Genomic DNA, 25857 nt, shown 5'->3' with positions numbered 1-25857 from the left:
ATAATAATTTTACTTAACTGTTGATAATTGCTATTTTTGATTTTCAGCTAACAGGTATGGCTCAGGAGGGTTTTCCTGGAACTGACAAATAGCAAACAGTTTTACTCCGTTTTCCAAACAGTGCATAATAATGTTCCATTGAAAAATGGAAAATTGCTGAGTGGTGTGTTCTGTTAGCTGTCATTGGAGTTAAAAGAATAAAACATTTCAGGAAGAAGTCCACAATTTATAAAATTCTATTCCCAAGGTGAAAACATTATGATTGCAGAAACATTACAGCAATCTTATTGCACTTTCTTAAAAAAAAACATCAGAAAAAAGGGGACTGCTTAAAGAGGCCGTTGCTCTTTAAAAACAAATTTAGTTTTTAAAGCATTACTGAACAATCTCAGGAGAGCAGTTACTGTAAATAAGATCAGTCATGTTTAATTCTTCATTAATTTAATTCATTAAACATAAAAAAATAAAAATGTTAAACTGTCTTTTTTCCCCCAAATTGTTTTCAGTTTTCTGGCTATGTTACGTCACAGCCAAAATATTAACATAAAGCTTACAAAGACTCGATACAGAGAGATTATAGCACGATCCTTTGACATTTCTCTAGCTTTCATAATTTTAAAGATAATATTTAACGTAACTTTAAAACATTTACAGTTTAGAAAACAGAATATTAACACTCAAACCAGTTACATAACAGCAGGGACAAAATTCCCTTTTACTAAATATTCCCAGCATAAGATTGGTTAACAGCTTCTCTTGTAGACCAGATGTTGAAGTAAACTGGTAGAGCTCTTCTTTCCAATTACCAGATCAACCTGAAACAATGTAGTTCGCCCCTGTGTTTTCCTTGCAATCTCTATGTAGACTGGAGAAGGAGAATATAGGAGGATTTGTACGTTGCCTTTCACATTGCTGATGCAGTGAATACAGACACTGTATCCAGTATGAGACTGATCTACTCCTACATCCAGGAAACGAGCCACATCAACAGATTTTGCAGCATTTAGATATGGAGCTCAGCAGAGAAAAGATTTAGCAGATGTTGAAATCTGCAAACAAAATTTTAAACACGGGGTAAAATGATACAAAACTGTATGGTCGGTTTGCAGATATGTTATATTCAGTCCCATCTGGCAAACACTGGAGTTACATCTGAGATGTGTGTGTGTTCAGAGATGACTGGTAAATGTCCCCCAGAAATGTCATCATCTAGAGATCAGCAGCAAGTAAAAGATCACCTCTTAAGGAAAGATGAGTCAGCTAGTGAAGAATTAAGCATTTTTCACAAGGATTTCACAAGGATTAGTGCTTTCTAAACTTCATCTCACACACTTAACGTGGTCAATTTTGAGGTATTTCACAAAATAACATTCTATAGGAGGAAGCATCTTAAGAACATTTCAGGATCAGAACAGAGACAGATCTTACATCTAAAACCTAAAATTGCAACATTATAAAACCCTAGAGTATGCATTTCTTGCGTTTTTGTCAACATACCTAGACTTAGTGAGGTTTATTCATTTAAAAGAATAATAAGTTTAAGTACTTAATTACTATGCTCTTGTACTGTGTTCTGCATGTATCTTAAGAACATCCTTAACTTTCAACCACAGTAAAATCACACTTAAATGAATCAAATGAATGAATGAGCCACTAAACAAATATAAACCATGAAGAACTGCTGAAATCTTCAAGGTGTAGGTCTCCATCTGTTGTCTTTTTAAAGATAACTGGGGGATGTTCAGTGAATCTCATAATGTTGAAAACTTACTGATGTCCCTAGCAACATTTGAAAAGTAAGTTCTGTTCATATTCCATAAGTAAAATCCGCTGCTCCCCTTGTTTATAAAAAGTCACGAAAGCTGCCTGATGTTGACATTAATCAGGAATGACACTGGGCTACCAAGGGTTATATTAGTTTACATCAGTGATCAGAACAGATTGTAGAAACCAAAGCATATCTAGATTCCTCTGAGCACCAGACACGTAACTCTCTTGTTTCTGGACAAGTACAGAAAAAAATGGACAGCATTCAGATTGCACTTGCTATTACAAAAGTACTGAAAAGCTTTACTTAAAAAAAGCAACAGATTATTTGTTCAACTAAATGCTGGTTTCCTAAATGATCTTTTCATGGTTACTCAACACAGATTTAAAGATTTAGTGAACAGCAGCAAAGATTCCAGGTGAATTAATGACATCCAGAAGCTGCATTTCTGTTGGCAGCTACATTTTGCATGTCTCAAAAAGATAAATTGCAAACGCAGAAGAGTTTTTTGTGGAGCACACCTATGACCGTCACTGCCGGCAGTTCCCAGAATGCTCCTGCCTCCAGGAAAATTCCTCCATCAGGAAAACCCAATACGTCTCCTAACCTCCTGATAAACAACAGAAGCACGTTCCTTAGCCTTTTCTGCCCCTCGGCTTAACACCTTCTCCAGGTACCCAGCGTCGGCCCGGAGTCGCTGCACCTCAGCCCGGATCGGGGAAAACTTCTGGATGACAGCTTCAGCTACAACGTGTTTGTACTGGGCCGTCTCCAGTCCCTCACTCTGGTGAACCACCTCCTCCACTGTCTGTCCAGTCACTGCTGCATGGATAGCCACCAAGTTGGAGACGCCAGGCCTGTTCTCGGGATCGAAGGTGACTTCGGAGGTGAAATCCGTGACTGCTTTACGGAATTTAAGCCGGATGTCATCTGGAGTGTCCGTAATGTTGACGGTGGCTAACTTCCGAGGATCGGATTTAGACATTTTGGATGTGGGGTCCCTGAGGGATTTTACCTTTCTTGTTACACCTGAATTTTGAGAAGACAAACAAAGAATAAACGAAAGTGACTTTCTTGCTCTTTAATTTTAAAATCAATACAGAAAATGGCCCACTACAGCTGGACTTGCGTTCTATCCAAACTGTACGTTCCTATCACCGAAGACCTCCCCTCCACCCCTGTCCATCGCACCTTTCAGATGATTTCAGAAAGAGGCGATGACTGGTACGTGCATCATAGGTGTAAGAATGCCACAGCCGCTCCAGAAACAACTCTCTCTCCTTGTGGGGTCAAAATATTGCAAATGCACGACATCAAAAAGACTTGTTTTTCGCACTAGTAAATCCGAACCTTGGTTGAATTTTACAGCATTGTTTTAATAAAGCCCGTCTCCTTGTCTGACCCAACCCATTGTCCTGCACTGTACCTAAACTACAGTTACTAAACAGCACTTGAAAATGGTGATCGGACTCCACTTACTCAAAAGTGGCTGTGGGATGGGAAAGCAGTCCCCGTACTTTTGGTTGAAGATGCGAGCAGTGTCCTGCGCCAGTTCCAAGTGCTGGATCTGATCTTCTCCCACCGGAACATGGGTGGACCTGCAGCAACACACGAGGTTTCCGTAAAGGATCTGGAACCGTCGGCTGGACTTTCCCCTGACAACAAGCACGTCTCGCATGTCGGCACTCAAAGGGGAAGGACAGGCGTGTCAGATATTCTGAGAAACAGGTCACCTTTTTTGTGTTGCTTCAAAAGCCCCTTACGAATCACAGATCATTTACCTGATAAGGAAATTGTGTCACCTAGCTATGGCTTGCCGGATTTAATAAGCCCTCAAAAGCAGAAAGAAATAAGCTGTTTTATTTCATTAAGGACGGTCAACAACATGACCAGGGCTGTGGCTGTTGCTGGAAGACTTCCGACAGTAGGCTTAATGCCTGTCTGCGGAAATGTCATAACTTGTCGTCGTACTTGTATAAGAGGATGTCTGCAGCCTGCAGAATGGGGTAGGCGAACAGGCCCACGCTGCCTTCATTCTTCCGATTGCTCTTCGTCTGGTGCAGAAAAAGGAAACAAAGGATCAGACACACCAGATGCGTTTCACGCTGCTTTGGAAAAGGACATCCCAGTGAACCTCCACTGCAGAAGTGACCCTTACCCGTCATTCTGCGGGAAACTTGCACGAGTGTTTCCAAGCTCAGGGAGCCCTTTACATGTTAGCTATGGACCTGAATGACTTAACACGTTTGTTTTTGTAAGATCCGATGTGCAGCAAGACTTTGGCTGTTCAAAGTCAAAACTGTCTTATACTTCAGCAAGACTTCTAACAGTTTTAAATCTCTGACCTAGAAAATACTTGCCAGTTTTAGAAATGTCCTCCTGAAGCATACAAGACTTACTTGGTGTTGAATAAGTCACCAAGAGATACAAAAATGGCCAAGACAGACTGTTTACCTTCCACTGAGGTAAATGTCGTAGCCGAGGTATGCTGGTCAGACAGCCAAGAACCCAGCAGAGCTCTGTGTGCTCAGACACCTGTGGGAAAGCAAAGAAGACAACGGTAACGCTCACATGATCGCTTAAGTAACGACGCCTGGTCAGCAAATACCTGCACAATTAACAGAAAGGTGGAAAATGTCTGAATCCTTCAGAAACATTATTTTTTCCCCCCTAATCTGGATGTGAATTAGCTTTTTTACTTTCTCTTCAGCCACTTGTCTTTATGCAGCATCAAAACATGCTCGCGAGGATACAACCACGTCGGCCTCGGCTTAGCAACTCCTCTTCTCACCTGACTCTCTTTCCGGATCGGCTGCAGCAGTCGTAACATCAGCAGACAAAATACGTTTCACTGCGAGCCTTGGAATACATGGCTATGCCAAGCCTGGCATGAAAAGCTCATTCTTCCCCCAAAATGTAATTAGTGATCGATAACACTTCACAGGGTTACATTCCAGCTCTCAAGCTTGTTACTTCTTCGACCCCCTGAACTAGTTCACACTTCTTGATCGCCGTTTTTAAAACCCGAGGTTCTCCAGGTGTGATGAACCCAATCCAGTATTATGGGCTAATGCCAAGCAGCGCAGGTTAAACACTCCACATTTCAACGTCGCTACATCGTCACCAGGGACACTGTTGGTCCCACAGTGGAGTCAGAAAAGGGAGAGGGGAAGGGGGGGCTTTCCGTGTTCATATAAGTTTCCTGCCCAGAGAGGCGCTCCTCGCTGTCAAGACCATTGCACGGTTTTAACGAGCTCGTTCACGGCTCACACATCATGTGGCTCTGACACCGCCCGATTCCTGCCAAGTGTGCGGATTCTCGCTGTTCCAGGCTCCACGCTGAACACCACCCGCGCCCACTGAAAGGTTCCTCCACGATCCCACAGGAAGAAAACCCCCTGGGGCGGTCCGGAATCTGCCCCAGGCGCAATCTCTATTACACCAGAGCAGACATCTGGGAGCTGTTTTATCAACCAGCAATGGGCCACACAGACCCCTGCAGGACAGGTCTGGGGGCACCCAGTGACGGAGCGGGTGTGTCCAGCTTCATGTCACAACACATGAAGACACACCAGGACTCTACCGAGATCAGAACGAAGCCCGGCCAAGTGCAGGAGCAGTATCACGGACCTATAAAGGAATTTCAGACACCGTTTCATCACAGTGCAACTGTTTTTCTCCCTGATTCGCCTTTTAATTTATGCAAACGCTTCAGAGCCCTGACGGTTTTCAATAACTCCAGTTAAAACAAATGAAAACTAGAATTTCAGCACGGGTCCTAAAAGAACAGCCAAAGAATTGAATCATACACTAAAAAATAAATCAGAGATATGATTTGGATTATTACAACATTTAATTCTTTTCAGACACTCATTGGTAACAGCAAGAAATGTTATATACACACAGTTAATTTTACTGCATGTTCCCCTTGGTTTTTGTACACTGGCATGCCACAAAAACTAACACTACACCCCCCTAGGCTGTCGTTCCAGTAGGTTAAGTGTTTAATTCACTTATGAACCCTAAGATTTCTTCTTTTTTAACCCTCTCCCACTGCCCCCTCCTTAAGACACTATTGATTTCAATTCGTCACGATGTTCAGTGAGGTCAAGTGTTTTTTTTGGATATAGGTTTTATTTTTACATGTGGAATGAACTGTACGTTGTATTCGATGGGAGGTCCCCAGCAGAGCCAAGATATGTGGCATGAAGTTTAACTAAAATAAAAACAGGGGTTGTGGGGGTGAACGTTCAAAGTTCCAGTCTGAAGGGACCAGCAATCCTGAAATGCTAAAATCACCACACTACTGAGAAAACAACCTCCCAGAAATACAGCGGTGGAAAGACATCTTTGTTTTCTCAACAGATCTTTTTTCATCTTGATCACAGTGCTTTGGCTTTGCACTGTATCCGCGTTTTAAAAAACAACGTGTTGGGAGTGAGCTCACAAGTGCGTCTAGCCCCGATGTTTCCAAAAATAAAAAACCCGTCTTTTATCACTGAATTTCTCAGCAAATCTCTAAGCACTGAGGACTAGATTTAAGGAGCACATGCTTTGTAAACCTCCCTGTCAATCGGTGGAACCCACAGAGATGATCCTAAACTGTGAAAAATTACGAGTACAGTGTGGAGTATAAGGAACATAAGTATAAGTACAGTGTGGGGTATAAGGAACATAAGTATAAGTACAGTGTGGGGTATAAGGAACATAAGTATAAGCACAGTGTGGGGTATAAGGAACATAAGTATAAGTACAGTGTGGGGTATAAGGAACATAAGTATAAGCACAGTGTGGGGTATAAGGAACATAAGTATAAGCACAGTGTGGGGTATAAGGAACATAAGTATAAGTACAGTGTGGGGTATAAGGAACATAAGTATAAGTACAGTGTGGGGTATAAGGAACATAAGTATAAGCACAGTGTGGGGTATAAGGAACATAAGTATAAGTACAGTGTGCGTATAAGGAACATAAGTATAAGCACAGTGTGGGGTATAAGGAACATAAGTATAAGTACAGTGTGGGTATAAGGAACATAAGTACAGTGTGTGGCCGTCCTGACCTGCGACTGCTGGAAGAGGATGGACCGCTCCGGGTCAATGCCGCAGGCGATGAGGCTTGCCGCCACGTCCAGAACGCTGGTCCGCAGCCGGGCGGGGTCCTGCGGCACGGTGATGGAGTGGAGGTCCACGATGCTGTACAGGACGGAGCCGTGCTGCCCCTGCAGGCGCACCCAGCTCTCCAGGGCACCCAGGTAGTTCCCCAGGTGGGGGATCCCCGTGGGCTGGATCCCGGAGAAGACGCGCTCCTCCACCTCCTGCAGGGCAGACGAGTCCGACACGCGGCCGTTATTATGGGGAACGAATTCCCAGGCAACGTTCTGGACCTGTGCTCCTCCCCCGGGGGTCCTTTCAGCCGCTGGCAATTTCCATATAGCCTGTCATTCCATTTAATGCCATTCATGACATTGATCCCTGATATAGGAGGAGGCACGGTACAGTGACTGCAGAGTTGTTAATAATAATTATAATAATTGCTAACACTTATATAGTGCTTTTCTGGACACTCCACTCAAAGTGCTTTACAGGTAATGGAGATCCCCTCCACCCCCACCAATGTGCAGCCCCACCTGGATGATGCTCCAGTACGCTCCCCACACACCAGCTCTCAGTGGGGAGGAGAGCAGAGTGATGAAGCCAGTTCAGAGATGGGGGTTATTAGGAGGCCATGATTGGTAAGGGCCAATGGGAAATTTGGCCAGGACGCCAGGGTTACACCCCTACTCTTTTCGAGAAACGCCCTGGGATTTTTAATGACCACAGAGAGTCAGGAACTCAGTTTTATGTCTCGTCCGAAAGATGGCGCCTGTTTACAGTATAGTGTCCCCGTCACTATGCTGGGGCATTTGGACCCACATAGACCGCAGGGTGAGCGCCCCCTACTGGCCCCACTAACACCTCTTCCAGCAGTAACCTTAGTTTTTCCCAGAAGTCTCCCATCCAGGTACTGACCAGGCTCACACCTGCTGAGCTCCAGTGGGCTGCCAGCTGGGAGTTAATTTGTTGGTACAGTCAACACTACCGAAAATGATAATAGGATCATTTAGGTCCTGTAATAGGATTTTTACAGTCTTAAAAACAAATGACCAGATACATTTAACAGAAATACAGACCATTTTGCTGGAATTACAGGACATGTATAGCTCACCACTGCCAGCCAGAGTTTAAGACGTGCTTGTCCGATTGATGTATATAGCAGGCTTCAAAAAAAGTCAGCCCACTTAGAAAATGAAACACCTGACAGGAGCAAGAGGTTTTTGCAATGGCCCACATGGCACACTGGAAATGTTCAAAAGATTCTGTGAGACCTTGTACTGCCACTCAACAAAGGCCAAGGATTGGCCAAGGATTGCACTGGAAAGGTACCAGATAAGCAGCCGTGAGCTGCCAGTTGGCAAAGGTAGCAGCACTTGAACTGCCAGTTACTGAAGCTTAGCTGTACGGTTCTCTAATTGCACAATTAGCTTAGCGGTTTTGCACAATGCAGATCTCTTTACTTAAATGACATTTTCCTTCAAGGCAACTTCCAGCTTTTCCTCAAAGTCATACATATGGATATCATCAGACCAAACAGGAACATTAACAACACTGACACCGAGAAACAAAGAGATGTTAAAACATGAAGAATCTCTAAAACGAACACTACAGAAAAGTCAAGTATTAGCAAAGTTTTTTTCTCCATTCCATCTGGCCTACTAGGCACCAGACACCGTGAAACACGGTCTTTGTTCAATGAACAGACTTCAGGTGGACGGGGCCTCTCAGTCCTGCCATGTGCTTGTGCTGAAAAGAGATGGCACTCTGGGAGTCTGGCCGCTTTCAAGAAAACACTGGACGAGATCCTTGCTCAGTTAACTACTAGGTACATGCTTGATGGGCTGAATGGCCTGCACTTATTCCCAGTCTTTCTTGTGCTCTTTATCTCTTATGTTCTAGTATGAAAACCAAAATTACGCAGGTCAGCATCCACTACCGCTCTAAGTGCAACAGCAGGCGTACTGAAAGATAGTACAACACCTCTCTAGAAAGTCTAAGCGGCCCAGAAAGACCACAGTAAAGCCTCCAGTCAGGCTGCCAGAGTCTACACCCGGACAGCCCAGCCCTGACCTCTGCTCTTCCCCACATCCTGGCAAAACTAAAAGCAACAGTCTAAACGTCTGCTCATGTTCAGGGCTTCATAAAAAAATCCAGGACTTTCTTAACTCGGGGGAAGAGGTGGGGGAGTGCTAAATTAAAACTAAATTACAGTGTGTTTTTGAGCCTTGGACAAATGTTTTCTTTCTAGTGGATGTGCTGGGACTCAGCAGGCACGGGTTTGGCGATGCTCCAGAGTGGTTCAGGCAGCACAGTAACGCCTGGTACAGTACCATGAAATCATGAGCCAGGAATGTGGCTCGTAAAGACGGGGAGAATGGAGAATGGAGAAATGGAAGGAGGAGGTGTGCCCGGGTGGGGAGGGGGGTGCGGCCAGCTTGCCGTGTGGATGCAAAGCTGCCAAAATGAACAAGAGAAATTCCCAAGCGAGCCACGAGAGGCAGTGCATGGCACATACCGTTCAAGTGATGCAACAGCTTGACTCCTCGCTTCTATGCAAAACAAACAGTACTGCTAGAACTATTTACTCCAAGGGAACAGCCGAGGGGAAGAAACCTACACTGAACAGGGCCTGGCTCTGCCTCTGCAAGACGCAAGGTAGCGTCCAGTACCTGCAGAAAGGCACGTTTTCTGTCTATACGACCCACATGCGCCCAAGCCAAGGTCTCGGCCAAATTATTAAAGTTACTAACTCTAAAGGAAAACTTTTAATCAGGCATAGGTGACAATTTAACTTTATTACAACTGCAGATATGGCACATATTATGAGAAACAATAACTTACTTTTGCGAATGAGTAACAAAGAACGTGGAAGAACAGGTCATATGCCCTTAAACCATAAACTGCTTCCTTACTCGTATCGGTTTTCTTTGTCGTGGGCGCAATTGAGAAACCTGCATCACACATCACTTCATTCGAACCTCAGTTACAATCCCCAAACTCGAGCTCATCAAGGAAATAAGTCTTCATTTTTTGGGAAGTAACTGACTGACTCTCCAATGCTTGAGCCATTGGGTCACTGTACTTAAGTATCAAGTGAAAATTCAACATTATGTCCATTCTTTAAAGTACGTTCATCACAATATAACTACTTCAAGCTAGCCTTCAATGCTGAGAATAAACGTTTCTATATAATTTACTCTGATTGCAAAAACAAGAACACACGAACAATGTCAATGGAAAAGGACAGGCTAGAACACAGAGAGGAACCCTCAGATCTTTCTCTTTGCTAATAACATAAGAATGCTATTTAATTTAAAAGACCCTAGTCTGTTTGCTCACCAGTATCTAATGGACTGGAGTTAATGCTGACGTTTCATGAAAGATGCCAGGGTATCAGCTTCAAGAACACAGCTGGGTAACTTGTTCCAGATTCACACAATTCAGTGTGTAGGAAAGTGCCTCCTGCCCTCAGCTTTAACATTATGTCAGGTTTGCAACTAGAGGGAAAGGCAGTTCTTGAGGAAACCACAATTCAGCCTGTTGTTTTCTTCTGAAATTCATGGTCCCTCTCGATACCCCTCACAGCAGTATTATTACGGGGTGTTCCGTGTTCATATTTTATGCTTACTGAGGTTATGTTGTTGTGTTAGCCTGAGGAAAGCAAGGAAAGCAGGTTTTCATACATTGCTACCATATGGTGTAAGAATTATTAATTGATACTGCTGCTGGTAGCAGCAATTCATGCACTACGCGTATTTCAAACATGCATTTAAGCATTTTATTACAAAAAAAGCTCCAGCTCAGCTCTCCTGAATTAAAATGTTAATTTTTCAAATATTTCTCATCGATAATGACTCTAGGACTCTTCCCAGGATCGTCCTCCTGATTTTCCAGTGCTTGAACCACAACTGCAATCACTTCTTCTCCCAGGCAAAAATGAGAAACACGTGGAAATTAAACCAGTAAAAAGTTTTTTTTTTTTTACTTCTGGTTCAGGCTTTAAAAACCCAAACCTGCCAAGTACCTGGGGTTTCCACCCCACGAGCGGCTTGCTTTATCACAGCCCTGCCGCATCACTGGGGTTCACTGTGAAAACGAACAGAGGGCTGTTTTAGAAAGAAAAGTGTGAAAGCATCCCTGTGCCCCCTTCCGCGCACGTGGCAGCCCAAAGCTTATTTTTGTCACTGCTGGCTGCCGAGAAAATAACAGTGCCCACAGAGCTCGCTTGGAAACGGCGGCCTGTTTCATTTGTGTAGCCCAGCGCGCACAATGAACGGTTTCTAACGCTGATCCTAACGTTCAGCCAGTGTAACTCTTTGAAGAGAAAGATGTGAGAGCTCTTCCAGCTGCTGCTGACACATCAAAGGTAGAAATTCCAGGTAGGGAGCCAAGTGTCACCTCGCTGAACTTAAAGGGCAGAACATTCACCTCTGAGAAAGTGGAGAACAAGCCCATAAGCAACCAGGAAAGAGGCCTAACATTTGCAACACACTCCCCCATAGTTAACCTGAGGGTCCTGCTGTGCTTTAAATGTGCAGCCCACAGTACACACTTCTGTCAAGGTAAACCGTAAAACCATTAAACCAGACATCATGCTGACCACAAAAAGGCATTTCTAGGTAATGTGCCCTCTGTTCCTACTGCAACAGTACTTTAAACATTTCCAATCTCTTTTAGAAAAGCAGGAAACAGCAGTGAAATATTGAATGCTCCATTTTCTGTGTGTACGAGGGCAACAGATACAAACCTCACTGCACAGGGAAAAAGAGATGGAAAAAAGAAAACAAAAGAGAAAGAATTAAGGACACAAACGAAACAGAGTCCAAAGGAGGCACAGTGAGAGGGAGGGCAAGAGAGAGACAGAATGGAGCATTTGATTAAATCTGTGGCTGACGTCTCAGACAGGTAAGATTGATGATTTTCCTCTACGCTTCACACTGTGCTGAGAGGGAAAAAAACAGAAAAACACATTGTAGGAGCCAGAGCCTACACAACGTGGGTCCGAAATCTGATTAATGAGGCTAAAATGACTTCAAAACAGCATTCCCAGTAGAAAGTTAGGAAAAGATTCCAAAAATAACCAAGCAGTTAAGAATAGCCAGTCTAGCAGATGAGGAATCGGCCTGAAGCGCTGATCTACTGTACAGGGCTTACATTCAACTTTGTAGCAGAGCCCTTCCTTATCTTAATGCTCCTTCAATTAACATACACTTGCAAAAGTAATTAACCTGGGAAACTAGAAATTACCTTACCAAATACCTTCAAAATACAGATTTGCTTATCCAAACAAATATTCTAAAACATTTGTCTGGATAAGAAAGCGTACAACGTCAAAGAGGCTAAGATTTATTTTTAAAGTAATGCTGGATTGAGGACGCTTGTAACTTATTGTCAAACCGAATGACTTCACTGGAATCGTTCTAGTTCTGCATGATTGCATTATTATTTTTAGTTTATGATGGCTTGGATGTCAAAACTATAATAGCATATGTTTAAGTCTAACAAAACAAACTGCCACATAAAGCAAAATCAACACACACTTCATAAATTAATCAACGTATAATTTTGGTAATATTCAGGAACATGCCTGCCAAGAGAGTTACTATAATGATGTTTAATAAACAATGAGCAGCTGTCTTCTATGATCATGAAGGATGAAGTGATTTTTCTCCAAAAGAGGTTACAGGCTATTATGTCGTACTGTATATACTGTATTTTGTATGGACTGCTTGTTAGATTACTTAATAATCAATTAATTATTGTATTGCAATAAATTCAAGAGAATACTTCACAGCTGTGTTGCTAAAAGCAAGCTCAATTTTAAATAATTCAGTGCGCATAGTTCTAAGAACGTGTTATTTTTTCTCTTTGTGGAATTCACACTCTTCCCCAGTGATATTTACTAAAGCAGCTCTCCAAAAACGCACACAGTTAGAAAAAACACAGACCTAAAAATAAGCTTAGATTTTTAATCAGTCGTACAGCTTTCAAATGAGAGCTCGGGAGGCCAATACAATTTGAGGTAAAATTTAATATAAAAATTTTCTCTCTGTAACTTTGATTTCTTCAAAGCAAAGTCCGCTCTGCAACAAATCCAGACCACAGAGAGCCCCAAAAATTTTTGATATATAATGAATGTGAAAGGCCCATGCTTATTAACTGTCAGTCTACAAAGCTGGTTCCTAAAATGAACTTTTAACCTATATAGTCATAAAGAGGCATAACTGAAAGACGGAAGCAGACAAAGGAAGGCAGAAAAGACAAGATAAGACACGAAATAGAAGGAAGGACATATTTTAGCCCGAAACTTTGGCGTTTCCAGGTGTTTCTACTTAGAGCATAGTGACGCAGAAAGTGCTTCTTTTAGCTCAGAATATGAGGTTAAAAAATAACATAGATTAAAACAAACAAGGAAACAAAAATAACAGACGTACCTCATAAATTCATCAATGTCTAATTATGGGAATAGTCAGAAGAGCTCCAGCCAAGAGCCACTCCGACAACTCTGGTCATTTCCTCTGTGTGCAGAATCGCTGCTTACTTGAACAGGACCCAGAGGTCTGATACCAGATATGTGGGACATTTTAATCAAAACCTAAGAAATCTGTCCAAACTTTGCAAAATGTGATGTGGAGTATTTATACGGCACCGTTAAAATTTATGGGAGTTTACGGAGCTTATTTCCAACAGAGGAATACATCTGAAATGCTAAGATCTAAATGAAAAAAAAAACAAATAAAACATTTCTTGGACATGCTCTAGTTGCATTTGAAAAATATATTATTAATGAACAGCCTGAAGAATTAAAGCCTTGATTGAATTTTGTTTCATGCTTAGTATCTAAACTGTTCTTGTGTATATTTTTAAATGCTAGAGTTCAGTTTTGAAAGATGTACAAATATACACACCAGTCTGAAGTCTGAAGACATTCGGTGCATTTCAAAGGCAGGAAGTAGTAAGAGACCCCACTTTGGTTCTCAAATATATCCTTATTGTGCACAGAGCAGGCCAGACAGGATCAATTTCTGACAAACGAACAGTATTTCTTAGCAGCACACAGCTTGAAATGTGCCATCACAGACCGATTCCTTCAATTATCTGTAAAAAAACTCAAACCCGAGCTCCACAGAGCAAATGTGCCTGTAACACATTCATGCAAACAAAACACACATTTCAGGAAAAAGAAATAACTTTTAGATTCACGTGGCGACGAAAGGTTTACTCATCACAGACGCGATTTTTATCCTCCGAACTGTGCTGTTGTCTCAGCCGGTCAGACTGGCTTTTCATGAGTAATCGGCACAAAAAGAAAATGCAAAAACAGGCTCCACAACTGTAAACAAGTAAAAAGCTAAATAATTAGGAAAGGCAGATGGAAAATGCATCAGTTAAAAATAATATTTTGATTTAATATATATATATATAAAATATGTTAGGTAACTAGAAATTTTATTTTAAAAAGAGGCCAAACCACACCTACAGGGCCCTGCAGTTAAGAAGGGAGATAGAGTTGCCACCACTACAAGAATTATGTTCTGTTGTCTTTTCTCCTATAAAGAGGGCTGTTTCTGTGCGGAAATCATATAGGTAAAGATTAAAATACTCTAGTGGAAGGCAATATATAACGCGCTTCTTTATCACACATCCGCTAAAACACGTTTCAGATTTGCCCTCACTTGACGCGTGTCAAGGGGTCGACTGCAACTTCTTGCTTACATTACGGGAACAATTATTTTTTTAAAACAAGAACACACGTTGTGCATTTCAGCGCACACATTTGGGGCAGGTTAATGAAACGCAAACTAACACTTCATTTCTGATGATGTTTCTGGTAAAGAACTCTTGCCATGTTGAGGGCCTGCCCACCCTCCTCCCATCCCAGCACACACCTTCCCAGAGACCCTCAAGACCAGTCTTAACAACACACAGACGCCCAGCGGTTACCTCACATTCCAACAATAAAACACTGCACAGCAACTTTACAGCACACAGCTCATACATCATCTGGAAGAGCTAGCAAAGCATAAGGGGCTTATTTGTGCAATAATGCAGGACCAGCCTAATAATTAGTGCCCCTGTTTTTGGTAAACGGACTAATGATTGTTACATGCGCCTTGGGACTCATTGTTTGAGTTCGCACTCTATTAGCTCTTGAGCGCTGCTCGTGCCATGCTGACAGGAGAGGCCCAGCTCTAATCCCACACTAGAAAATCCGCCGAAGACATCTCGGCACTCTTGAGTGAGCAATTCCACCACGTGTCACAGTTAGGCAACACCCTGCTTTTGTTCATGTTTCTTTAGCCTTTTATTTTCTTGCTGTGCTTTAGCTTTCATTATGATTTGAGCTAGAAATCTTGGCCGCATCAAAAGCTGCACACAAACCGGTACTTCAAATCGCATCGCAGTCCCTCAAGTATAAAGATCCAGGGAGCTGATAAAGGAACAGAGTGATTAGGCTTTTCAGATCTCTTATAAATATGTCAAAGAAAAGAGTGACAAAAATGAGTAAAACAAGATGGGAGGGGGGGAAAGGTTCTTTGGGCTTAAAAAGTCAGAGAAGTAAGATCAAATGCATCTGATGCTGCCAAAATTACCTTAAAGATCGGGGACTGCAAGCAAAGCTAAAACCAGTGCTTCCCAGCTGACTGGCAGCTGAAAGTTTGACAGACTGCAATGGGCCAATTAGCAAAAGCAAACACAGAGACACATTTCAAATAACTTCTGTCAGCTTCTTCCTCTTAATCCTTAACTAAATAAGTAGGAATAACAAGCTTTAATTTGAAAGCAATAAAAAAGTCCCAGTTCCATCGTTGTGTTATGTGCAGTAACACATAACTCATGAATACCTGCTGCCAGCAGTGTTTAAGGTTTACCTTCAACAGTGCTTGTGAAGGAGTCATTATGAGGAGAGGACTCAAGCTAATGAGGAAATCTTTCTTCAGCTTTAACACATTCTCTTCTTCTACCAGACAAAAAACGGTCATACGACCAACAAACACAAAGGTGTGAACACAGCGGAGCAGTAAATTTCAAGGAAATACGATGAAGAATGAAAAACATCTGCAGTTAGTTTGGCTTTGCAGTACAGGATTTTAAGTTAAACTTGAGTGGAATTAAAACTGCCAATTCAGTTGCAGGAAAGGGCAAATATTCTGGGCTTTATTTAATGTCCTCTTCATAATCCAACATGACAATAAAATTGATGTATTGGTCATAAGTCAGAGGGGGCAAATACACAACGTCATTATAAGACAGCTGTAGTCGCTTCATGCTGCGCTTTGTGACATACAGTTAGTGCTGTGCCGACTTTCCCACAGAACATTACAAGATATTCTGCGTATTAAGTGGAAGCTAATGAAATGCATGAAAACTGGAAGCAGGAGACAGTTCATCACCCATATGGCTGTGAAGGTTTGGAACAATCAACACAGCCATGCTGAGAACTGCCTGGCGTCTCCTGAACACTGCCTGCAGGCTATATGTGCAGAACAGCCACCTCTGCCTCCTCATTATATATGTTCTTAAATGTATCATTTTTTCTACCGTGTCAAATGAGGACAGTGAGGTATAAACTGAGACTTTCACCATGATCTCTAATAATAATAATAATAATAATATTTCATTAAAGACATGTTTGCGAAGTGCAACTCCCCAAAACTTTATTTTTCTTAAAGTCAACTTAAAGTTTACTTAAAACTTTAAGTTCCACCCTGAACTGAAAGCACTGGAGCCCTTTCTTTAGAGGGAGCAAAGTTACTGGGGCAACTGGCTGACCGGGGGTCTCCTGCTTGTCAAGTGTTTGTTCTTGGCTCGTTAAAGAGCTGTGATCGTCCTATCAACCTGTTAGAGCTTGGAGTCCACTTGAAAAATGTAAAATAGAAACAATAATCAGAACCACAGCGCAGAAACTGGACACACCAAAACCAACAACTCAGAATATACTGAAGAATAAAGAAACCACAGGTGTAATTATCAATTAGCCAAGACCGCATCGGCCAAGAAAAACATCTGCTGCTGATGACAGAAAGATAAGCAGAGCTGCCCAGGTAAAACCCTGAAACTGTCAGTGACACCAACAGCAGCCTCCAGAGTGTAGGAGGTACCAAACTCCACCGCCTGCTGAGGACCGAGACAGCAGACTTACAGGCTGCAAGATGCAAGCCTCTCATCAGCTCCAAGAACAGAAACGCCAGATCTGAATTTGCTTGGGCAAGCCAAGATGAGCCGGGAGAGTTTCACAAAAATGAAAGATGAGAAGGTTAAATTGCAGAGAAAAAAAACTGCAAATGCTAAAAAAACACCACTTTGTTTTCATACATATTAGGAGGCACTTAACCAGGCAGAATGACAATGACCCAGAATATCACGTGCCAAAGCACCCAAGGAGATTGGCATGAGAAAAAAGTGGAAAATCTTACATTAAACACAGTTAATCATGAGTTAACCATGCAGAATAAACAAGTGAAGTCAGAATCCCTCAAAAACAGGTAAGAACACAAAATGACTACAGCATAGCATTTCAAATGATTACACAGAGAGATGAGCACAATAGATCACAGGTATCCTGCAATTATTGTCTCAAAGGGAGATGCAGACAAATAATGACTTTTGCATTTTGAAATTGACTTGTAAATACGGATCAATACTTATGCTCACTTGAAATCACAGGCTGGAACACAAAGTATTTTTTGTTCTAATCAGATGTATGGACGGAATAAAATAATACAATTTCTATGTAGATGATTTGTTCTGGGTGCTTCACCATAAGAAATCTCTTTACTGTCAACATGGGGTAAAGCAAAGTAAACTCAAGTACTGTTAAAGTGGTGTCTATTTCTTGTGTGAGTAAAAAGCTGGAATGTACCACACCAAAGCACCAGAGGATGTCAAAACTCTTCTTTGATTATGCTCATAAAATACAAAATCACTTAAAACTGAAAAATACCAACAAATAAGGAATTTTAATATCAAATGGTGAATCAGATTGAAGAATATTTTTTCTTTATAATAAGGTATCTGCAAAGTGCTTTACACAGAAAGCAAATGCTGAGATGGATTGTTTTAAATTCAACTGAATTAAGAAATGCATTGTTAAAAGGCACCTGAAGACAGAGCAGGGGGGCTCGTCAGTAATGTAAGGAGTGTATTCCACCGATTAACACTTCAGAAGAAGGCCATATCGCCCAGACTGCAGCATCTTGTCACAGGGGGACATAGCGGGTCTTCATTTAAGAAGTGTGGAACCGTTCAGATGCAGCACAACAGCTCAGCAGATCCTTAAGGTAGGAAGACCCCTGAATATTTCGGGTTTTGTAAGTCAGGAGGAGTATTTCCAAGTTAGATAGCAAGAGACAAAACATAGAGGCTTAAACATAAGTGGTGTTCACGTGGGGACTTGGATCTGGTCGAGATTGTAGCAGCTCTGTTTTGAACATGCTGAAGTCCATCAACAGTGTGCTTAGAAGCACCACCAAGCAGTGAATTTCAGTGATCCAATCTAGAGAAAATGAAGGCGTGGCCCACAATATTATGCAGGTCAAAGACGAACACACCTGTAATATGTCTGGCATGACAGTTAATGACACACTGATTAACATGTTTCCCTATATATCAAGATGCCAATCAACATATAGATGTTATGATTTATCACAGAAAGCTCTACGCCTGTTCACTTTCTTGAGACTGAGCTTCTAGAGTCTAGTATTTCAATAGTCTTTGTATCGTTGTTTGGTCTATCATGTAATATTACTCACATTTTATTCCACATTATGTATTTTGTACTGATAATTCTTTTTTTTGACTGCAAACACTCTGGAAAATTAATATCAATAATATAATCAAACTAATCAAAAGACTAATACATACATGTGTATGGGAATATTGCCTTGAAGTAAAAACTTAACCACAAAGGATTGATAGCTGAAAATAAAAAGGAAGACGTTACTATCACTCTTTCATAAATTGATGGATGAAAAGAAAAGCAGATAAACTGAGAGTAGTAAATGAAATTATAATAAAGAATGACGGTTTGATCCAAACTCCAGTTCTTCCAGTATGGAACTATTAGCACATAGTGTATATTCCAGGCGGGGAGCTGCGTCAGCATTCGTAGGTTGCAAAGGAACAAGTAATAGGTTTATTCCATGCTGAAAAAAGAAGAAAGAAAACACAACGTTTCGGGCGTGGAGACATCTTCAGGTGTCACACCTGAATTAACATGTTCACACCTGAGGAAGGCTCCACGGACGAAACGTTGTGTTTTATTTCTTCTTTTTTTCAGCATGGAATAAATCTATTACTTGTTCCATAGTGTATATTGATACCTACTACTGATGAAGTGCACTTAGTCAAGCTTTGCCTTTATTGACATCGTGAAAAACGATTTTTTGTCTTTAAAACGATGCAGTTGCTCTCACACTTATGTTTAAAACCAAACGTAAAAGCAGAGCTAAGGTATACTATGATGTTAAGGCGAAATAATGAAGTCAAAGCGCAGGAAACTCCCACCACAAACTACCTTAACTAGTGGTGACTAATAGAAATGGTAAATTGATGCCGTCGTTTCGTTAAACTCCATTTTTTAATTGAAACTCTTTCCTTCGCAAGACGCGATCAAATAAACGTGTTAAAACGAGGGTTACGTTTTTCCGTGTCTGAATTCCTGTTGTGTTTAACATCAACCTGTGTGTGATGTTAAACACGAAAGCCACATACATCATAATTTCATTTTTAACATCTTATTTTTTGTTTATTTCTTCTTCATTGATGTTTAAAATAACAAAAGGGGGATGTATTTTTCAGTTTGTCATCTGGGCTTCACCTAGTTAAAAACGATACAATATGAGCATAATCAGCCCATCTCTTTCAACTAATTGGACACTAGAGTTTATTCTGTCTTGGTCTTGTTAACCAACAGTAAAAAAAAAAAACACGACCTTAAAAAACTTTACCTTTTTTTCACAATCCTTTCCAGCACTGAACGACACTTTCGCCACTTTAAAGTTTTGAATGAAACCCGAGAGCCTGTTCATGCTCGTCCTCACGGGCAGCGCCATCTTGGGGTAAACAAGGAAGGTCAAGCCCACCCGGCCTCTCGCAGGAACTACGGCAACACAGGTGGGCCACTGTCAGCGCAGATTTAAAACGCCGATGTGAAATATACTGGATGTATCTTTTTACACCAGGAAAAAGGTGGAGGTTAAAATGAAATTATGAAACAATTTGAAAATAAAAAATATACTAGAATCCAGAGTTTCCAGATGATGATTTAGGTTACTTGCAACATCTCAGAGGAAAGGCAGCGTTTGTTTCCATTGTTAAATTACTCTGTAACAGCTAAAGTCTGCCGCCTTAACTTCTTCTATGGGACTATCAGAGAACTGTCTCTTGGCAGGACAGGGGGAATAAAATATGCTATCCTCTCATTTTCGATTTATCATGTGTTTTTATTCTTCGTTCGTGTTTAACTCTCCGTTTTTCTCAAGTTTCATAAAAAAAATCGAGATTGCATTTTCTTTCTGGGACCAGAATTAAGTAATTAATTACTTCCAAATGGTTTAGCAGTAGTCTCCCGCCGAAGTAAAATGTATTCGTTTTAAAAACAAATGGTATTTTAATTTGTTTTGCATTGCTCAAGTTCAGTCGTAACAACTCGGAAAGAGTCTTCCCTGCCAGAGCACCACATTCAGGCTCGGGCAGTGTTCTCTTATAACACTCTACTGATCTCTTGAATGGGAATCTGGAAGATCAGAACAGCACTAGACTGACAGCCTTCATCTTGAAATAAAGCAGCCATTTCCCACAGTCATTGAAGGGCTTTGGAAGACTGTATTTCTGTTTGTTTTGTTTCCCTTGACAGTCCAAAGATGTGCTAGTACTGTAGGTTACTTCGGGTTTTTTACACATAATATAGGATTTAGGTCCATCCAGGGTGCAACCTGCCCTGTGCCTGTGGCTCACATCCCCATGACATAAACGATAAGGCAGTTAGAAAATGAATGGATGTTTTCAATCTTTGTGAAGGCCACGGTTTTTTATTTGTATGTAAACTGTTAGTAGCGTGAATCACATAACGAACAGCTTTTAAAGCATTTGTGAAAAAATGACAGGCAGTGAAGTAACGGGTACCCCTCCCCATTCAGATTCCTTGCATTTGTTGGTGAAATACATGTACTGTATCGTGAAAGTTGGTTATAGACAAAGACATTCTGATCTCAGAAATAATTAATTTAGTTTGCATGAAGCTAAAAATGGCTTCTCAATACCGGTTCTTTGGGGGTACAGTATGTAATTTCCATCCACAGTGAATCAGGTCTGGCTCATACTCAGCTAATCCCATGATGCATTTCAGTGATATCACATTCTGAATTTCTGGTTCAGACACACACTTTTCCATGACACCACAGCACTGGGTTGGTGAGCCTTTGTAGACAGCCTACTGAGTTAATGAGTGAAAGCACAGAGCTCTTCAAGTCGCCTCTGCTGGATTTGGGTCTTCTGGTTAAAAGGAGGCTTTCTTTTAAAGAGTGGTTACTGTCTGTCACTTTGCCTCTCCCTTCCACGAAGAGCAGCATCAATGAATATGCAGAAATGTATGTTGTCTTACAGATGTTGGAGTGCCAATCCCCTATACCCCCCCCCCCCAACATCTGCTCATGATTTCTCTCTGTTGCATCTGGTTGCATTTGTGCAAATATCACTCCCTATTCATTATTATTTCCTGGGGCAGAAAGCCCTAACACATAACCCTCTTAATATTCTCTCAAGTCTGCTCGGGCCACTCTAGCGTGTTCTGATTAGAGCTCTGTCTCTATCCCCCTCTTCGAATCCCGAGCTTCTGGCCTCTGCTTCCTGGCCACCCACATCTAAGCTGTGCGTCTTCGCCCTTCTCTCAATTTCAAGGAATTTCCTCCCTTCATATTCAAAGCGTGTCAGATATTTTTGTTCATCTCCTCTAAGTGGTAGGTTTAACCACCTCCTTATGTTTCTTGTCAGCTAGCTGTGCTAAGACCCCTTTCTGTATTTTAAAGTAGTTCCTGTCGAAAGAGTCTGTGTAATGCTATACTGTACTATTACCTGTACAGTCTCTTACACTATCAGTCAATAGCTGTAAACTGTGTTATCCCACACCAGTACTAGGGCATGATATGGTATCTGATACGGTTTCAATGCCAAATCAGGCATTAGCCAATGGAGTCTTGTGTGGCTTCAGATGAACAGATCCCATGTAATTTTGACACATACAGGTTTTTTCAAGCTGTCTCATATTCTATCCAAAGCAGCAGAGTCAAAATTTAGCCTCAAATTATAATGTCATTGATGGCAGACACACTCGGAGGCATTTGAATTGGAAGAACAGAGGGAAAGCCAAAGAACTTCCCACAGAACAGCCAGATGCCTCAGAATAATGATGATGATAACAATATGTGAGCAATGTGACTGTGTGTCCTTACCAACCTTTTTTTTGCGGATCTGCTAACTTCATCCTCTTAATTTGTTTTGTCCTCACTTCAGCCTGGAGTTCATCTTCTTCGCTTGTCTATACTTTATATTTTAAACAAGGAGAACATCCTCCCTCCCCGTGCCTCCACCCTGATTCAACACCGTTGTGTTCAGGACTTCATTCATCAGTCCACCCGCCTCTCAGGTGAGACATCTTCTGACAAGATTCTCACTTTCTCAAAGATGACTTCCACAAAGAGCACAGGGCACACTAAAGAAAAAGAAATCACAACGTGTGGAAAATAAAAATAACATTTACAGATGGGTTAACACTGGTACACTTAAATACTTCCTCACCACAATTATTGAACCCATTTCTCTACATTGTTCCCCTTTGCAACACTAACTTGCTACTACCCTTGTACACTTCATGACAGTTATCTAAGGAAAATGGTTTGTAGGCTATTTTGTTCTTGTGCTCCTTGTAGTTTAAAATGGCAATTAATACTGTAAATGAATTAGAAACAAGACCAGACCTCCACGCTGCTTTCAAATGCAGCTTGAAGAAGCAAATTCACTTCTCAGCAGCGACTGAAATTCTGCAAAAACCTAAATTCCAAAAGTTTTCCCCGAGCGGTGTTGTGGGGCCTCGAAAGGCGAGACTTTTAACATTTCCAGTCACGTCAGCGTGAATCCCCATCGCCAGAGATATTTCAACTGCTGTTTCTAACCCCATGCCTGTGCGCTGAAAGACATAACTCTCGCACTATTTGTTTTTGTGAATTGTCTGACCCGAAGGTTCAGGACATTCTGACACTGCTTTCACCAGGCACATCAGCACGGAGCAGCAGTGAATGCAGGGGGCTGTGTCTAGCTCTCAGTCCCGGCCGAGTCAACCTGCCTGAATACACGTTTTCTTCAGAGCACCTTCACTGAAAACCGCACTGTGTTATTTTAAAAGCCGGGCATGACAGCACAGATTCCGACTTGCCCTTTTTTTTTGTCCTGCGCAAGCAAGTTACCACCATAAAAGTATTAAATGAATACCGAAAAACTCTTCACCTCCTGTTTTCTGATGAGTAAATTCTCTTTTGCGCTGTGTTGAGAGATAAGGCACAGGGCAGAGACGCCGTGAGCAGGTATCGCGGCGAAAACACAGACCCTCTGAAAGACGTTGCAAACCCGCGTGTGTTACGAACACGCCTGCTTTACAAAAAAAAAAGTCCCCAACAGGGGAATACGAAAGTCTGGAGCCGTTGTGGATTTAAACAGGCGTGAAAACATGGAAAGGGTGAATCAATTTCAAAGCGAAAGTCCAGTCACTGCCCTCCATAAATGTCAGCCCTGTCTCAACTCTCAGCTGAGGCTCTGTGTATTGATGCGAGTCGGGGGCGGTGGGAATAGGAGAACTCCATCTTTATTTAAACCTCCACAGCTCCCACACAGACCAGCATGTTTAGGCCAAGGCCTATGACTCCCCCTCCTGTTTTGTCTAAAGCTGTGACGGTGGCACTGTCTGACCCCCAGCTGTAATAATACAGACCCCCAGGGCCACAGCCCATGTCTGGGGGGGCGCCTGGACCACAGGGCTCAGTCTTAAGCAGCGCTGTTGAATTGGCCTGTATCCTGCCACTGAAAGACGGGTCTCCAGGCCTGACTGACGTCTGAGTGACATGACAGGTTCACACTCACCCACAGTGGAAGGAAATCAAATCACCATGAAATCGACCAGCTTTCGCTCTTCCTGGAAGACATTAAGCACGAAAAATGAAAAAAAAAAAACTATATTTTTCAGTTTCAAAAATTTAATTTTGTAATGTTTTTTGTGTGTGTGTGTGTGTGTGTGTTTTGAACAGCTTGCTTTGGATAGGAATAAATATTATTTAATGAAACATGATCAAATTCCATCCCACAGGCTTTCTGGAGATCTGTTGTGTAGCATCTGACAGAACCTTGTTTCATGGAGAAATTCTACAGGTCTTGGTGATAAAAACTGTAACGTTTATTTCTTAAATGAGTGTTGCACTTCTTTTTTTATTTCTCAGTATTTTGTGTGCATAAAGGTTAGGTCGTGGAATTTAAAGCAAGAGCCGCCAGCTGCTTGAGCTAGGATACAAAGTCAGACAATACAGAAAGAGAAAGGCTGAGCAACCCCATCTCCCTTTCTGTGGTAAATACAAACAGATGTTTGTTGTGCTTTTGGGGGATTGGCAACATGCTGTCACAGCTGAACGTTCGCACTACTAACTGAAAGGAATATGTTATTCTGTTGCACTTTCTCCATGTCTCGTATCTTCAAATGTAGGTTTAATTCTAATTCTGAACTGAAGAAGAGCTTCGAGTGGAGAGAAGAAATTTCATCCACAGACCATAAGTGGTAAATGCAAATTCCCAAGCAGTAGATATTTTGCCCTGAATTAAAGGTTTTTGCTTTGAGGAGATAAGATGGTGCATGAGTATTTGTCCGCAAAAGCTCGATAGCATGTTAAGCAATCAGTCATATTTAGACAAAATGATCATCTTTAAGGCACCAAACTAGACATTTCCCCTGACGTTTCTTCCTGAAAATGGGCATTCTGTAAATGCTGTCACGTATGTAAAAAGTATTCTTGCAAAGCAAAGCTTGCTTTTGTATCTAAAAACAGCTACTGTATGCTATGCCAGTAGAGGAATAAATCCTATGGAGAGAAAGAAGAACGCAGCTTTGTTACTGTCTGCTGCAGCTGCATGCTCTCCCCAGATAGGAGCGTCAGCCTCTTCAAGGGCCCTATCAGACCTCCACTGTCTGTCAAAGCAGGTCGTCTCTGCGGTAACAGTGAGGGGGAGCCTGTTTCAGCACCTTGTCTCCGTCAGGGGAATGTGTTGATGGCACAAGGGAGCTCAGCGCTCCCTGCCTTTGGCTGTCAGTCTTGCTAATTCAGCTCATACTTCTGAGCCGTCCTGAATGGGGGACCAGCCTACAGCAGCGCTTCATACTGTGGTAGAAAAATTAGCACGGCAGATTTGACTGTTTTCCAAAAATATCAATACAAATAAGAGCCCGACACATAATGAATAATTCTTATTTGTTTTATTTTAATTTTGTTTGTGTCTGTCGTGTCATGTCAAGTGCTTTTTAGTGGAGGTAATAAATCTACAAGTTAAGTAAGTACTTTAAGTAAGTAAAGAACTTGCTGAGACACAGACCTCTGTCTGAGAGGCCAGGGAAGGCTAGACTGAAGGATTGTGTCTTTTAACATGTGTTGGAATCAGACAGAGCCGGAGGGGCTTGTCCAGTCTCAGGTAAAGTGCTCCACAGCTTCACAGCGCATTTCTACAGAAAGCCCAGTTGGCCAAGTGTATGGTATAGTATAGTATAGTATAGTATAGTATAGTATAGTATAGTGGCGTTGCAAGAGCGGAGATGAGGAGATTGGAGCTGTTGAAACAGAATTTAATGTTATAACACCAGTGTTGCGAATTGATATTGCCCGTTCAATTCTGAAGGATCCTGATACACCATAGAGGTACAGTATAAGATGACTCTCTTCATCAGTCTCTGAAATACAGCAC

General features: G+C 41.8%; 1 protein-coding gene across 1 annotated transcript; it reads right to left on the bottom strand.

Annotated features, from left to right (window-relative positions):
- Nucleotides 1-424: 424 nt before the first annotated feature.
- wars2 (tryptophanyl tRNA synthetase 2, mitochondrial) lies at nucleotides 425-19937 on the bottom strand. Its single transcript, XM_015364028.2, has 6 exons — nucleotides 19815-19937; nucleotides 6831-7085; nucleotides 4223-4303; nucleotides 3740-3822; nucleotides 3248-3366; nucleotides 425-2797 (listed from the first exon to the last, which is right to left on the bottom strand). Exons 1-6 carry the CDS (start codon nucleotides 19917-19919, stop codon nucleotides 2349-2351), a joined length of 1092 nt encoding a protein of 363 aa, XP_015219514.2. The 5' UTR covers nucleotides 19920-19937; the 3' UTR covers nucleotides 425-2348.
- Nucleotides 19938-25857: the final 5920 nt, after the last annotated feature.

Source organism: Lepisosteus oculatus, chromosome 15 (assembly GCF_040954835.1).
Source record: "Lepisosteus oculatus isolate fLepOcu1 chromosome 15, fLepOcu1.hap2, whole genome shotgun sequence".
NCBI lineage: Eukaryota > Metazoa > Chordata > Actinopteri > Semionotiformes > Lepisosteidae > Lepisosteus > Lepisosteus oculatus.
The sequence above is the reverse complement of the archived record's forward strand: the minus strand, read 5'-3'. Positions and strand labels throughout refer to the sequence as shown.